The sequence below is a fragment of the Polypterus senegalus genome, chromosome 6 (assembly GCF_016835505.1).
Source record: "Polypterus senegalus isolate Bchr_013 chromosome 6, ASM1683550v1, whole genome shotgun sequence".
Taxonomy (NCBI): Eukaryota; Metazoa; Chordata; class Cladistia; order Polypteriformes; family Polypteridae; genus Polypterus; species Polypterus senegalus.
Window position 1 is genome coordinate 123,406,044 of NC_053159.1, and position 17,345 is coordinate 123,423,388.

General features: G+C 39.0%; 1 protein-coding gene across 3 annotated transcripts in view; it reads left to right on the forward strand.

Moving 5' to 3' along the window:
• The window catches only part of LOC120531533, a 111,087-nt gene extending 96,060 nt beyond the window's left edge, over positions 1–15,027 (forward strand). For all 3 annotated transcript variants that reach the window (XM_039757029.1, XM_039757028.1, XM_039757030.1), the window contains exon 26: positions 14,547–15,027. In XM_039757029.1, the coding sequence (XP_039612963.1) occupies positions 14,547–14,585 (39 nt within the window). In that variant the 3' untranslated portion in view covers positions 14,586–15,027. The remainder of the gene's footprint in view (positions 1–14,546) is intronic.
• Positions 15,028–17,345: the final 2,318 nt, after the last annotated feature.

Consider the following 17,345-nt stretch of genomic DNA (forward strand, 5'->3'; position numbering starts at 1 on the left):
TGGAACTGAGAGAACAGTGTGAATGGGAATTCTTATGTGCTGGTTACCTGTGTCAAAAAAATCTGAACTTGAGAAAAACGTGCATATAGTAGATATTGTGGAAAAATGCCTTAAAATCTGCACAGCCCAGAGTAGGTGTCCAGTCTTCACTGCAAGACTTCACTTCTTGTTTGTCTGTATGTTTGAGCGGCACAAATGAGAGTATTACCCATTGAGATTTCACATCTCTGCTCAAGATTGAAGTTAAAGGCAATCAACATATTTAAATGCGTATATTAAATCATTTTCCACCTTTATTAACAAACTACGAAACTGCAGGGGGTCACACTCTGGTCTGTATAAATAAGAACTCTGTCTGGTTCTTTGAGGGTTCCTTGTCTCTGCCTCTTACTCCTTCTTCAATGCTCAGCTGTGGGGACCTTAAACCTTCACTCTCATCATTCATTGGTAAGAAAGCCTCAAAGTTTCTGCAGGCCAGTTCCAGTGTGAATGAAACAATACACAGCATCCATGAGTGCAGTGAACACAGCCCAGTCTGCTGCTTTAAAGAAGGCCTAATTAGAAATGTAAATTATGTGTTTAAAGTATCTTAAAAGTCGGGTATGCAGCAGACTCTTTTTAAAAAGAGATTCAAGAAAGACAAAGAGAATTTTAACACCAGAATAGGAATGGAAAAAAGAGAAAGAGGGAGAGAGTGGTTGTGGGCAGCCTACAACACGATCTGTCCATCCATCTTTATTCATATACTGTATAAACTTTCAAAGCTGACAAGAATAAAAAAAAGGATCACAACGCAGACTAGAAATAATTTAAACTCAATATAAATAATACTATTTACTGAGACATTGTGTAGAGGCAGCAGTCATCTGACCATACTATATACCTTTAGGTGCATTTAGAATTTTGATATCACAGAAGAATCATCAAAGAAATACAGAAATCATCTATCCATCCATTTTTCGTGCCTGCTTAATCAAAGTTTGAGCCAATGGAGGCTGGAGACTCTCCCAGGAGTACCTAGTTGTAGTCAGGAACTAGTTGTGAACAAGACAGGACACTTTTCAGTACACTTACACTCACCTTACAGGTCCAATCTGGAGACCCCATGATATCAGACACTGAAATCAATATTGTAAATCCTATTATTTCACATCATTGCACTCTGTCTTTTTAAAAATTCAAGTGCTTAATGCTTTTAGTCCTTTGGGAGGACAGCTTATCTATCTTCACTGCATTTAATTCCTCTGCCTGGAGAAACAGATAGTTGTTAGTTTGATTCTATTAATTAAAAAAGAATACAGAATCTTGTGCTGTCTTTATGGTAAAGGGATGTTTTTCAAAATTGTGTGTGACAGTATGTACTCTTCCATCTTCTGACAGGCACAAGCATAAGGAGGTCCATCTCCTAAAACTATTTTTACAATTATTATAAAAGGTGGTAATGATGACCAGTAATGGAATTCTGTTCATTCTTCATTTTCAGTTATGGTTAGGCTGTGTAGATTAGATGCTTTTTCCTGAATTTACTTCTTAAAGTATGAGGTAAAAGATGGCAGCTATTGGACATTCAGTGAAAAAATCAAGACAAAATTCCAATGGGCAATTCATCTAAATGTAATTTGTATGTTTAACAATATATAATTGCAGATTAAAAGTCCTTTCTAATCCTATTACCCACCAATTTCCCTGCCTGCTTAACCAAGGTCATAGGGAGCAGGAACCTATTCTGGCAGCACTGGGACAAGTGTTAGTAAGAGGATTTGAACCCTCAACTTTAAGGCCTGAAGTTTAACGCCTTAACCACTACTCTACACTGGCTCCATAGTTTCCATTCATTTACTGCTTTCATTTTTGTTGTGTGCTATCAAATGAGGGTGGGATGGTGACATGGCGGCTACTGTTCATATCTCACAGCTGTGGAGACCTCAGGAATGGTTCTTAACAGAACTGCCAATGATGGAGTAGTGAGAGGCCACCGAGGCAAGGGTATAAAAGAAACAGAAGATGAAATGTTTGTCTAAAAAAAAGTGTTAAAATCAGATAATCAAAAAGAGAATTTGTCAAAACTAAAATGGTAGATGTAATCAAGGTCATACGAATTTTCCAATAGTTTAAAACCAAGTATTCTGTTACTAAGGAGCACTATACAGTAAGTCTTTTTAAATCGGTATCCACAGTTTTGGACACTGCAAGAACTCCAGCACCATATTTTAAAGTGTCATGTGTGTAATGTCATGTCACACTACTTCCAGGAGATACACTCCCCAGCAACAGACCTCCACATCATGGTAATGGTGACACAAAATAGTGGCAACTATCAAAGAAACTAAATAGTCCCATGATAAATACAAAAAAACATGCAACATTAAAAAATATTAACTTTGCTTTAAATAAATTATTGCAAGGTAATAATTATAAACCCAAGTTCTTTGTATTTAAAAACATCTAAAACTGCCAATCAGGGTGTCAGAAAAAAAAATGTGTTAAATAAAATACATTTTTAAAATTTGCCACACCGTAACACTAACTAAGTCACTATCTGTGTGAGTTTTCCCTCGCTCTTCCAGTTTCCTTCCACTACAGAAAGATGTGCACATTTAGGTAAGTAGTCACTCTAGATTAGCACCACATAAATGAGTGTTCTCAGCTGTAGACTGACGCTTATTCCAGGGTTGGTTGCTGCTGTGTTCACAATGCCACCTGTGTAGGCCCTGAATCATTCTGACTGTGCAGTGTAATAAGTAGGATTTAGGAAATGGATGCATAATGGCCAATGAATGAAATACCTCACTTTTTTCCTGCTGCTACTCAATTCCTGTGGCACCATATCAATAAATAATTTACAAACTTAAAGTCTTTTGCTGCACGGCATTTTCCCTTGTATGTTTTTACCCAACTTCAATTTAAATTTCTCCATTAAGGGCAGCATGATGCAGTGGATAGTGCTGCTGTTTAAATTCTGTTGGGGAATTTTCACATTCTCTTCATGTCTGCATGGATTTTACTCTGGCTTCTACCATTTTCCTACCAAATTTCCCGAGCCATTATATCAAATTGATTAGATATTCCAGACTGGCCCTTTGAGAGTGTTTGTGTGTGTGAGTGGGACCCTACAAGGAGTGATGCACTGCCCCAGACTAGGCCCTGCCTCATCTTACTTTGCCAACACAGGCTATCACTTATCATAATTCTTTATCTGATTAGGTATGTATGACAATGTTATATTGTGAAATACTTTTAATTTTTTCAGTAAGTGTTGCAAAAGGAATAAGGTCCAGGTGGATAACTTGTTTCAGGACAACATTTACAAATAATTTTAGGCAATAAAAGAGGCTGTTTCAGCATTTTTCTGGGAGGTGCATCTCAGCACACACAGGTAATACCCTGTTCCTACAGATTATCCTCTCTTCCCTACCTAAATTATATTTCCCTCACATATTAAAAATAAACCTTTTAAGGATTTGTTAAATTTAGATTCTTCTGCGGTCTAAGGACTGCTGTTTGGTTTCTTGTAGTCAGTTTGTCTCCTGGCTCCAAGAAAATGAGTTTTCCAGGTTCTTCTTGTTCCAAAGATGGTTAGTTTAATATAAACAGACAGATATTAGACAAATACAGAGATAAATATACTTTATTAGTCCCCAATCAGAAATTAAAACTTTATAGAAGCTCAAGAAAAAACATACAGTATATTAAACAACTCCCCAAATGCACATAAGAACTTCTGCTGTTTCCACTCCATCTGATCAGTGAAAAAATGTCCAGTGTTATAGCACCCAAATTAAGATGTTTAGGCTGGTTTCGCACAATAAACAAATGCCACAGAACCTGAACTCATCGTGACTCACCATGACATATAAAAGTTCATCCAACTTGTGTAACAGCAATCGAACATTCCATATTTATGGACACAGGCCAGTTCTGAGTACTTTCCACCTAACTTTTATCCTTGCTCTGTATCCTTTCCATCCTTGGATTTGATGCTCCTCATGTAAAGTGAAACAGGTGACGGTGATAGCAATGCTACCAGCTGAATACAGGAACATTTAATGTAACCCACTTTACATTCTCAGATGTTATAGATGTAGGTAGTCATCAGATTCTTTCAATCCTCTTAACTCTCTCCAGTGACAACACTCAAGTTTCCAGCTCATCCAGAAGGTAGTGGGGACTTAAAAGTGGCTTGGGATGAGTGAGTGCAGATGTGTGCTCCCTTTCTGGGATGGTTGGCTGCCTTCTAACGGATGCTGCTGAGGAGGTTCTAGGTTCTTTTGACACTGAATTGAAGTAAGCAAGCTCAGTAAATGGAGGGATTAATGGAGGATTGGTCTTCTTATTGTCTCCTGCACCCAGTCACTCACTGCAGTTTGTATTTTCTGCCTAAGGGTTTAGGGCTTTCTTCCAGATATTTCAATTTTTTCTTCAGCATCCCAAAGACATGTATTTTGATTCATTTGTTGTTTCAAATTGGCCCTGTGCATAAAATGAGTGGGCATTGTCCAGGGTTGGTTCCAGCCTTGTGCTTGATATATTCTCAGCCTACATTACCCTGAACTCGAATAACTGGTTTAAGGATGGTATGTTATGTTAACACCATACCCAAACAAAATAATCCAGAATTCTTAGTAATTGTGGCTGCAGACTGCAAAAGGGTGTTACCACAGTAGAAGTTAAGAAAAGACTCCCTGAAAGTTGTGTTTGTGCCAGGTATTGCAGCCTTGCATGCAGATGGTGTTGAAAGTTTTACACTCTGAGAAAAGTGCATACTCAGTGCTTCCTGTTTAGAAGGTGTGCTTTTAACGAGTTTGACTATCATGGAACAATGTTGCACTGGAATGAAGAGCAAAGCAGTGGCCTGCCCTATTTAAATATGTTATTAACCTGTGCTTCTAGGTCACCCCCAGTCATTGAGGACTCACTGCACTGAAAACATAAAGTCTAGCCACAGCTGTATTTAAGCAAATGCCTCCTGGATGTCATGTTATCAGGCTCACTAAGGAGCTGCAGGGAGTCTCAAGTGATGAAGAAGAACAAGATGGAGAACGAGGTCAATTAAACAGAGAAAAGAAGAGATAGCCATTTCATTTAGGAAGAATAGCTGTAGTTTGTAATTGCTTTTCATTATACTCAGCTAGGTCAAGTTAATTTGATCTACTGATGCAGTGTGCTACTCCTTTCTTTGTGCACCTTCTTATGCGTGTGTGTGTGTGTGTGTGTGTGTGTGTGTGTGTGCATGTGTATGTATTATTTGTGTGCATGTGAGCCGCGCTTATATAAAGTCATAATGAATAGCGTTTCTGATGTAAGTCAGTAGCTAGGGCACGCTGACACAAAAGGAAACTGTTATTGGATATCATTGTGGAGCACGAGGGCCATCTACAAATAATTTGCTTTCTTGGTGTGCTGTTTGATAACGACGATCCTCAGTGACCCCAGAAGAAGGAACTGCCTTCCCATTGTTGTTTAACAGCAGTCCTCCCTCATATGTATTTATATTCTCAGTATCAGTGAAGATTTTCTTTTCTCATCCGAGTGATTAGGTACTTGTGTGCTGAAATCCCCTAAGACACAGTCACTCGTCATACTTCTAGTTTAGCTGCTCGACTGTTGAATGAAATTGCCAACTCTACCATGAAACTTAGACCATAAGAGACTTATCAGTCATTGAAATATGTCACTCTTAAATACCCTCCTGTAAATTGAATTTTGGATGCAGTTGATCGTGTCTTGTAGCTGTGCAGAGGGGAACAAACCAAACGGTCTCCCTGAGAGGTAAGAGATTTCAAGGGTGAAGCCTGCAATTAGTACTTGTGGCTTTAATGGTTTTATAGTGTAGTAATTGAGTTGTGTGTGGGTTTTAGTGGTAATAGTTTTATGTTTACTAGATTTGCATCAAATGTTTACACAATTCCTCTTTATCACATCAAAGCAGTCTGTGAAAGATTGCTTTTGCTCAAGTGTGAAGTTCAGCCATGATTCCTGTACTTTATGTGTGATGCATCATTTGGCCTCACCATTTATTATCCTGATAACACTTTACTGTCCATCCCAGTGCTTCACACTTACTGTCATGATATCTGGGGTTTTAAAGGGTGCAGAATTAGATTTTTATATATTTTGTTATTTTTTTTGAATGTGTGATTTGTTTTACCCATTGCTTCATTTATTTTCACACCACACAAGTGTTTTTTCATATTGCCAGACATACTGTTGTTGTCATCATGTGGCTACAGAATGTGACATTACATGATGTCATCACTTGGTTATTACTGATGTCCAAAATTCTGGATTTTTTAATAAATCTTTTCACAGTAAGAAATCTTTTCTCACAAGCACAGTATTAGCTAGTGTAAAGTCCACCTATGGAGTCAAATCACTGCATGTTTCTTTCATCAATGAATTTGATTAACATTTTGATTTTCATATTTCTGTTTATTTTGACCTTTGGGTTCTGACTGTTTTAAGTATTTTCTGGCCATGTCTTGCCTGACATTTCCTGACCATTTTTTTTATTACATTTCCTCCTGAGTTGCAGCACATTGACCCTTTTTACTTAAAACCTGTCCTAGTGCAGTGGACACTAGCTGTCCCTTTGAGTGTCAGCTATAACTAAACAAATGTGTAACAAGTTAAGGTAAGGTAAGCTGTAGTACAGATCAGAGGCCTACGTCAGGGGAGACTAACTCTAACTTTAAGGACTCTGAACTGTTCCACAAAGCCAGCAGACTTCATCATTGTTGTTCATCAAGTCACTGTAGCCTGTCTTAGCAGCAATGGGCGCTAGGCAGAAGCCAGTGTGCCAGTCCATTACAAGGCCCAATAGCACACACACAAACATACTCACTCATTTACTCACTCACTCATGCTCTCACACCTTTTATATCTGTAGATTTTAAAAATCCCATCCACTTACATTTTACATTCTTACTAATCAACAGTTGTTAGAGCTTTTAGGGATAAGATGCATTAACGTAACTGATGGCTTTAAACAGCTCAAGCTGATCAAACTTTATTGTTAGGCCCAAGGTCACTAGGTTAGGTCAACGGAGAAATGAAGTACAACATACTAATATTTACCTGTGAGAATGAAATGAAGATACAGCATCAGTGATGGAAACTTTGTCCAATTAAATGATGTCTCATTCCCAGTGGAACGTCTAATACAGTAACTGAATGTTTATAAATATCTCAAGATTACCTTACCCATAGTGAAAGAAATTAAATTGGAAATATAATAAAGAAATACTGTCCTCAATTAGGACCTCTTTGAGTCAGAAACCAGCCAAGAGGAAGCCTTTTTATCCGCGTCTTTATTTATCTCTAGCACCGTGTTCAGTAGGGAACTATGGGACCGTGTCCTAAGCACAGGTTGTCAGCAAATGGCCACAGAACAGAGACAGAGAGTCATTCTTATAGATACCTGAATTTGCATAGCAGTGCTGAATTATTGCTTCCTTTGATTGGTTCACTAGCTTGCATTCACTCAGAATGGATCAAGAGACATAGAACATTTCCAGCAGAGAGAATAAGTGGGGATTAGTACGTTTGAAAGAGACAGTACTGCTGCAATAAATTATTTCATCGAAGTTCGCGCACGGTGCAGCAAGCATCTTACATGAGGCAGGAACAATCTCTGGACAGGGCGCCAGCTCATTACTATCACTGCGCCACCGTGTTCCCATGTTTAATAACATGCATCATGAAAATTATATTAAGTATACATCTCAGTATTTTAATTATTCAGAGAGCTGTAATATCACAAATATAATGGATTACATGGATTATATAGAGCACATAGAAAAACACATACAAAACAAAGCATTTAACGTGCTACTTTAGTTACAATGGTATTTAAGAAACAAGTAAATTAAATGATTTAAAGATTAAGTTTATGATGTTCTACTTTAATGACAAAAAAAACTACATGATTAAAGTGGAAATTTCGAGATTAAAGTTGGCATTTCGAACATTTTTCTTACTGTGTCCCTATTTTGTTTTCTTTTCTCTGTACTCTAATAAGCTTTCATATAACACTCAGATGGTGGGCTACAACTCGCCTTTTCACAGCGACTTTGATATCTGACAACTTCTTTTTTATTTCGGGCACTCTGCGACTTTGTGAACTTGAGCTTTCCAGTTTCTCTGACACTCTATGTCACTCGATTAACTTCCTTTTATTGTTTATACCACTGTTCAAACCAACAAATAGTACGTTTTTCCTTGCCTCCACTTGGTATTCGCTGAAATTCTTTTATTTCCCCCTGTGCTTTTGCCATTGTCTTTCCACAGAACGCTGAGCTTAAATGCTATTTATATTGATTTGCATATTCAAAGAGGCATAATTCTGGGAGGAGACGGGGTGGGACAGCAGGTGCGTGCACATGCGTTACTTTTCACATTGACCGGGATTTATGGAGTGGAAGAATGTGGAAGTTGGCGAACGCACAGATTTATGCATCTGGATTTTTTGGTGCATACGCACATTTCCGCTTCTGTCCTTATGCCATGTTTTAGTGTGAGTTCTACGCATGGCGTTATGCATGAGACCCCAGGACTTCTCCAAGTCTGATAATAATAGCAAGTGACATTGTATAGTGCAATTTGCTACAGTTACGTAACAGCATTTTAAAGAAGCTCCATGTAAAAAAATGCAATATCTAATGACGGAAGAGTGCCACCATGTTTTATTCTAGACTCCCAGTTGCAGGCCAGCCAGTACTTTTATAGAGTTTGTAAATTTTTCCTAGTCTCAGTAGGTTTCCTCAGGGCACTCCAGTTTTCCTCCTGCATCCCAAAGATATGTAGCTTAAGTTCCCTAGCAGCTCCAAACTGGCCTTGTACGAGTGAATGTGTGTGTTTGTGTAAGTATTCCCTTTGTGGACTTGCACCCAATGCAAAGCTGAAGTTCCGTTATGAATTGACCCTCTAAACTAAATTAAAAAAGTTAGAAAAAGGATGGATGAAATTCATTCTTCAGAACCAAAGAATGTAAAAGTTACATTAAATCTCTCTGCCTCCCTGCATATACAAATACAGTATGTTTACCACAACTGGCTATTGCCAGGAAACAACAAGAAGCCATCAGAACTTGTGTAGGGTCTCTGCTGTCTAATCTCCTAGAGGTGCCATGCTAGCTTCTTCTTTGTCCACCTCGATTAGTCTGTCAAGGCTGATTTGTTCTTCTGCCTTGAGCCTGTGCTGTGCCTGTGCAGTCTACAGCATAGCCTGACACGTATCTCCTCAGAAATGAGAATACGCATCATGTCAATGTGGACCCTGTGCAGACTACACACATATCCCATGACTCTGATAGGCCAGTTTGGTAACCATACATTTCTTGAACGCTTTTCTGTTTGTTTTCTGCTATTCTGAATTAACATGGTGTTGATTGAGGAAAGACTTGTCGATGAAAATAAAAAATATACACATTTATATGATAACTCATCACAGCACCACAAAGACAATCAGGTGGTGGCTAATTTGTGGCATGAAATATCAGCTAACATTGATTTGGAAGTTGCCAAATGTATGAAGAAGTGAAGAAATGTGAGGGACAACTACGTTTGCCTATGAAAGAAATAGTGTGGAAAGCAGATCAGTGACCTTGGTGGGGAAAAAAATGCTTGTATTTTAATAGATAATTTGCTTTTCTTGTGTGCAACAAACACCGCCAACTAGTGTTCAGGTATGTGCCTGCAGTGTGGTGCAACACAAATGTTTTAAGCTGCTTTTGATGACTAGACTCGACACAGAAATACAGTATAAATATACCTTCACTCAGATGCTTCCAGAGAGTTATGTTCTGGGACATTCTTTGTACAGGGCTTACACCCCCAGAAAGTCTTCTATCTAGCTTCTTCAGGCTTCCACAATTTTCCAGTACCTCTGTTTGGCCAGTCGCATAATAAGACATGCCCAGTAACTCACCCCAACTAGTTCAAACAGGTTTGATTTTGTCCTTAGTCGTAGAGGTGGGCTCCCTGTACATGACAGCTGACAACCAATGGGTACCCATCTGAAAGTACAATGCATATAATGCAGTAACGAAGTATATGGAATAAGGGTGACATCACGAAAAAAAGAGAAGCTTGTCTGTCTTATGTCTCATGTGTTATGTGCCATTATTGATTGGAAAAAAGACAAAAGTGGCTGAAATTGTTGACTCTTACAAAAAAGAAGTGCACCAGAGGGTTGATATGCAGTAACTAAATTTGGCATACCCTCCGATGAGATCAGCATCTGTATTCTGCAAGTCTGACATATCCCATGACTAGAAGTTACATAATGTAACATCAGCTTAAGACTTTGACACATTATGAAGAGGAGATCCCATCACCTGTTACAAGATTTAATGAGGCAGGCCTCTCTATGCTAATTTGTAACGAGCATTGCCCAACTGCGAAGCTCTTCACTGAACAGTTGTGTCCTTGGCATTTTTGAGAAATTCTGGCATGCAAGCTGCAGTTTGTTTAACATTCTCCACAGTCTTTTATCTCACCAGAAAATCTGGATTTGCCACAGAACAACATTCATCACCCTTTTGGCTCCAGTTGTATACCAACCATGAATATTGAATCCAAAGCCTATTTGTTTGCTTTAATTTTGGAATCTCTTTTCATTCCTGAGTCCCTGTTTTTATGCTAATTTTCATGCCAGCTAAGGTGCTCCTTTTGGGTATTATTTGTCTTTTGCAGTACATTTCCAAAGCAAAAGTAATAATCCACTGATCGTCTTTTCCTAAATAGTCTTAAATGTAAAAAGGCAGTACTGAATAAATCTGACGATGAAAGTACACTTTATGGACAATTAGCAGCAGCATCTGTTTAGGGAAAGTGGATCCCTAGTGGTCTGTATTGATCAGTTGTAAATGGCATTGTGGCCCCTCAGATGTCATAAAATTTGTGTGATGATCAGACTGACTAACAGCCTGAACAAAATTGGATCAGTAAAGAAAAGAGCTTTAATTTCTTTAATTAATAAAGGCAGTAGGGAAACTTCCCAATATACAGGCATAGATGCTTTAACTCCATAACCACATAATCAGAATACTACTGAACCAAACCTAATAGCTAAGACAAAATCTTTGTCAGCAGTCAGAGCAAAGTACAGGAGCAAAGCTAACAATAAAATGTCCCTATCAAAAGAAAACAACACAATGCAGCAAGGTTGTTTTTGGATTTGTCCTGCAGCTAGGGTACACAGGCTACTGTGACACTATCTTGAATAGTTGCAGCAATTAAGACATCACATGCAGTACTAGAAAAAAATCAATAAGTGTTTCTGCCAAAAACAAACTACTAAAACACACGGAGATCAAAATGTCACAACAATGGCGCCACCAAGATATTAAAAAGTATCAACAATGTGAAAAATTAACTAAAGCTAAAAAAATAATTTGCAAAAAAATTCTTTGTAATCAATTACAATCAAATTAGGACTAATAATTGGCAAATACTGTATGTTTAAAAAAGCCTCACAGTTGGTATTGAAATGAAATATTCACAGGAAGGAAAATTAGTGCTTTTTTGATTTAAATCATTATACTTGTTTGACAAACTAGAGGTTAAATTAACTGCTTTATTGAAAGGTATATGTTCCTCACTTTATTGCCTCTGCTTGCCTAAAATAAATCGGCTTGATTTGATCATCCGTGACTATTTTACTTTGAGGGGAAATTCACCTTAAATGTTTTGGGAGAAATTATAAACAATCAGCACAGTCAAATGAGAACTCATAGCATATAGGAACATGTTGTTGGGTAAAGAGTGGTTTATAGCAAGGACAGTACTCATTCAAAATGTGGCCACACATGTCCATTGTTCTGCACCAAACAGGGACAGAGAGGAAAACTCAAAAAAGCAGTGCAGTCAGGTTTTGAAATAAACAATAGCTGACAGTAAAAATGGACCAGAAGATGGAAAGAGAGGAAGCAACAAAAGAATGATCAAAAACACAGCAAAATGTCATTACGAAAGATTCAAAAGTGATCCGGCACCAAAACCAAACAGAAGCAAAAATTCTTAATTGAAGAAGAACAAAGCAGAATAAAAAAAACATTAATCAAAAGTCATAGTTCAAAATTATCAAAAGGCAAAGCTTTAGGGTTTGACCCCATACTAGGATACAGACCTGACTGCACCACTGTAGGTTATTGGTCTAACAGGATAATGTCACATCTTTATATATAATACGCTACCATGGCTGTCCGTATGTCTGTCCAGGACTTTAAATCACCTGTAGCTCACAAACCATTTGAACTATTGACCTGAAATGTGGTACACATATACTACGTGACGTCTACTATCCACTTTCAGGATGATAATTGACCTCCAAGGTTATTCCTCTTTTTTTTTATTTTATTATAGAATCAGCTCTCGGCAGCGGCCATCCCTACCACTTTTGCCATCACTTCCCCTACCTCCTCATATCTTAAATCATTCTGGAGGCAGATTGAAGACTTAAGTGCCAGCTTAAGTGAAAAATTAAAGAAAATGTACTAAGTAATTGCAACACAAACACTGATTTAATCAGTTTTAATGCGAAAAGGTGCCAATGAAAGAAGAGAAGAAGTGGGCCACTAGGGTGGAGAAAAGAAGAGCTGCTCAGGGAGCAGCAAGCACATCAACTTCTGAGCAAACGAATGGTAAAGAGGATGAAAACTATGAATGCTCAAGTCAAATGTATTCTGCAGTGCGCCATTACTGGTGTACCGTAATGCAGATTACATGATTAGCAACCATTATAGCAACCTTGGAAAAAATGCTGTGTGACAGATAGGGGGCGCTATCGCTCCCTTTAAACCCTCAGACTTGACTCCAGACACCAGGTAAAAGTCCAAATATATGACTTTTTATTATTAAATAGTGCACAAACCACCCTCCTCTCCACAATACTCATAAATAACAATACACTAATCAATAATCACAATCCACCTCTCCCAGACGTGTTGCCACCCTTCCACCCAGCTCAGCTCGCCATCTGAGGATTTCCCACAGTCCTTTATAGTCCTTGACTTAAAAAGTCCTTTTTCTTCACCCCAGAAGCATGTCATTCCTCTTGTCCATGTGACTCGGACGTACTTCCGGGGCATAGGGCAAATATTCTTTGCTACTCCCTGCAGCTCCATCTAGTGGCACCTGTGGTATCCAGCAGGGCTGAGGATGAAAACTCCATTGTCCATAATTCTCTGCTGGTATTCGGGACACCTCTATGTTTCAGGGAGAGCTCCATCTGGCGGCCTGGGGGTATTGGCCGGGATGACTGGCCAGTCATAGACCACAGCTGACAACCATGAAAATTCAAAATGACATTACATTAAAACTAAATTAAATAACAAAATGAAAATAAACAGTATTACTGAAATCTGCAAAATCATGATATCCATTAAGTGATAAAGTGACTGCAGGGCCTACTTCTTGTGTTTAGTGTTCCTAAATTCTTTTTCCTTCCAGAGTTTGGTGCCAACTGTAGTGTAATGATCCCAAAAGTGATGTAGTGCTTGACTTGTGACTCTTACCATTTCATGCATATATCTGTGATCTGTTCTGTGTAAAAATTCCCCCATCTCTTACCTCACACTTCAGTGGGCTTTTGTGTGTTTTTCAGGGAGAAACTATATTTCCCTCTTTTTTTATTTTAATGCTTTTACCAGATCTGCAGTTGGAATGATTACTTTGAAGAAAGAGAGCATAAGGACAGTGCTTTATAAACATTTGGAGAAATGGCAAGTTCAACCGAACAGAAAAGTGAATAGTTGTTTTGGAAAAATCCGAAAAAAGGAGTCATTATATCAAAAGGACTAATAACAAAAAGACTAGTTCATATTTGTTGTCTGTTCTTACCAAGTCAAATCAAAAAACCCTCTAAATTCTTTGTTTTCTAATAGGGCTTTTGTCCCTGAAAGTCCTGCCTTTGTATGCTTATGGCCGTGCCTATGAAAAGCATTGCATGAACTATGGGAAAAACATTATAAAAAAATGTTGCTTCAGTGACCATCCAGAAAATAACAATAAAAATAAAGTACTAATATATATGGGCCATACATAGATACATATATGACCCATGCCTCCTCTGTCCTCCTAAATCTGTGATTCTAAAGGCTTTGCTAACACTAACAATGATACCTGGTTGCTGGAGGAGTAAATGGCCATGTGCGTAAAATGTGTCATTTAAACACTCCTGTCTGTATTCTGTGAGGATGGCTGAAGGACTGTGGAGCAGACAGACTTTGTCTGCATGCGGAGAAAAGTCCTACTTAATGTCCTCTTGCCGTTCCTTTCAACTGCACACAGTGGTGACACAGTAAGCACTGACGTTTTTCAGAATTAGTAAAGCCTCCTCTGAGTCCCCCAGCCACTCCACTATCCTACACTCTGTGAGTGATTTAAAAAGTGAGGAATCCACCCAAACCGAGATGTTTATCTTGAGGTAGCCCATAACAAGACTGCCTGTCAGCACCTTTATGTTAGAGTGGCCTGATTTCACTTGGAGGCCCCTTTGAGTAGTGCACATGTACAAATAAATGACTTGACTCTTTCTTCTTTTCACAGGAGGATCACCTAATAAGCTCAGGCTATGGCCCAATATAGAAGGAATGCAGCAACGGAGAATCCTGCAAACATCTACACGCGACCAGACTGATACCCATTTAGTCGCCATGGTGTACAGGATGGAACTACCTGGAACTTTCTTCTTCTTCTTGGCCAAACAACTACCAGTTCTCTTACTTTCCCCTTGTATTTCACAGGGGACACACACTGCCTGAAATAGATGTTCTCTTGTTTCACACCCAGGTAGAAATTGAAATAAGGCAAGTTTCTTGTCTATTGCTGATTTCTTGGCTCATCATTTATTTCTTTAATAAGAGAACATTTAATTAAATTGAATAGAATCAGCTGTAAACATGTGGCTTAATTCAGAAAAAAAGACATCCAGAGATTGGGTGGAAGTTTCCTGATAGTCTTCTTCTTCTTCTTTTGGCTGTTCCTGTTAGGGGTTGCCACAGTGGATCATCTTTTTCCATATCTTTCTGTCCTCTGCATCTTGCTGTTACACCATCACCTGCATGTGCTCTCTCACCACATCCATAAACCTCCTCTTAGGCCTTCCTCTTTTCCTCTTTCCTGGCAGCTCTGTCTTTAGCATCCTTCTCCCAATATACCCAGCATCTCTCCTCTGCACATGTCCAAACCAACACAATCTGGCCTCTCTGACTCTCTGTCTCCCAACTGTCCAACTTGAGCTGATCCTCTAATGTACTCATTTCTAATCCTATCCATCCTCGTCACACCCAATGCAAATCTTAGCATCTTTAACTCTGCTACCTCCAGCTCTCTCTCCTGTTTTTCTGGTCAGTGCCACCGTCTCCAACCCATATAACAAAGCTGGTCTCACTACCATCCTGTAGACCTTCCCTTTCACCCTGGTTGATAACTGTCTGTCACAAATCACTCCTGACACTCTTCTCCTCCCATCCCACCCCGCCTGCACTCTCTTTTTCACCTCTCTTCCACAATCCCCATTACTCTGCACTGTTAATCCCAAGTATTTAAACTCCTCCACCTTCGCCAACTCTACTCTTTGCATCCTCACCATTCCACTGACCTCCCTGTCTTTTACACACATGTATTCTGTCTTGTTCCTACTGACCTTCATTCCTCTCCTCTCTAGAGCATATCTCCACCTCTCCAGGGTCTCCTCAACCTGTTCCCTATTATCGCTACAGATCACAATGTCATCAGCAAACATTATAGTCCAAGGGGACTCCTGTCTAATCTTATCTGTCTACCTGTCCATCACCATTCCAAATAAGAAAGGGCTCAGAGCCGATCCCTGATAATCTTATCTCAATGTTGAAAACATCTGTCACTCCTACCGCAAACCTCACCACTGTCACACTTCCCTCGTACATATCCTGTACAACTCTTATGTACTTCTCTGCCACTCCCTCATTCCAATACCACAACTCCTCTTGAGGCACTCTGTCATATGCTTTCTCCAGGTCCACAAAGACGCAATGCAACTCCTTCTGGCCTTCTCTATACTTCTCCATCAACACCATCAGAGCAAACATTGCATCTGTGGTTTTCTTTCTTGGCATGGAACCATAATCATGACCTCACTTCTTAACCTAGCTTCCATTACTCTTTCCAATAACTTCATGCTGTGGCTCATCAATTTTATCCCCCTGTAGTTACTACAGCTCTGCACATCCCCCTTATTCTTAAAAATCGGCACCAGTACATTTCTTCTTCACTCCTTAGGCACCTTCTCATTTTCCAAGATTCCATTAAACAATCTGGTTAAAAACTCCACTGCCATCTCTCCTAAACACCTCTATTCTTCCACAGGTAAGTCATCTGGACCAACGGCCTTTTCCTTCTTCATCCTCTTCACAGCTGTCCTTACTTCCTCCTTACTAGTCCCTTGCATTTCCTGATTACTATCTCCACATCATCCAACCTTCTCTCTCTCTCTCTCATTCATCAGCCTCTCAAAGGAATTTTCCTGATAGTAGCCCCACTGTTAAAGCAAGGAGACAGATAGCTGAGGAATAAGGGTGTTAGCAGCCCTTTTTGTCACCTTATTCAAATATCATTTACAAACATTTGTGCTTTATCTTCCCACTTTTTCTCTTTGAAACCAGAACATCCTATCATGCTTTTGGTTATATAAAGGATCTTGTGCTTCACGTTCTAGTAGTTTCCAAAATGGCCTCACCTCACAGCTTTAAAATGGTTCTTATTTAACATCAAGTAATATGTGTTTCCTTCTACAAAAGCTAACATACTTTTATATGTGTGTATAAATGAAAGTCAAATCTATGTGTAAATATGTAAATACATACAGTACCAAAAAAATCACATTCACGTTACCATTAAAAACATGATCTCTGGTGGTGTATTTATGATTGGTTTTATTTACTGCTCACTACACCGCTTTGCCGGCACCTGAGTTCTCAAACTTTATACCTTCACTGGCTGCTGAATTCTGTTCCAAGCATTTGCTTAACCCAAAGGTATGCTGTTTTATGATTTCTGCTGTGACTTTGAAGATGGTTGGGTTCGCATTTGGTGTAAATGGTAAAAAACCCCTGGATCAAACCTTCATTGTGTCAACAGTACTGTACATTCTGGAAATGACAGTGTGATGGTGTGAAGATATATTGGACCTCTTGATGCCATTATTTGAATTGTTCCGGACCATGTAAATCCCATTATGACCACAGCCTACCTTTTTTGAAATTGGCATTGTCACCTCACATCATCTGACGCTGCTTCTACAAACATAGGCTTTAATTTACTCCGGTGGACTCCGCAGTTTTCAGATCTGAATCCAAAAGAGTGCCT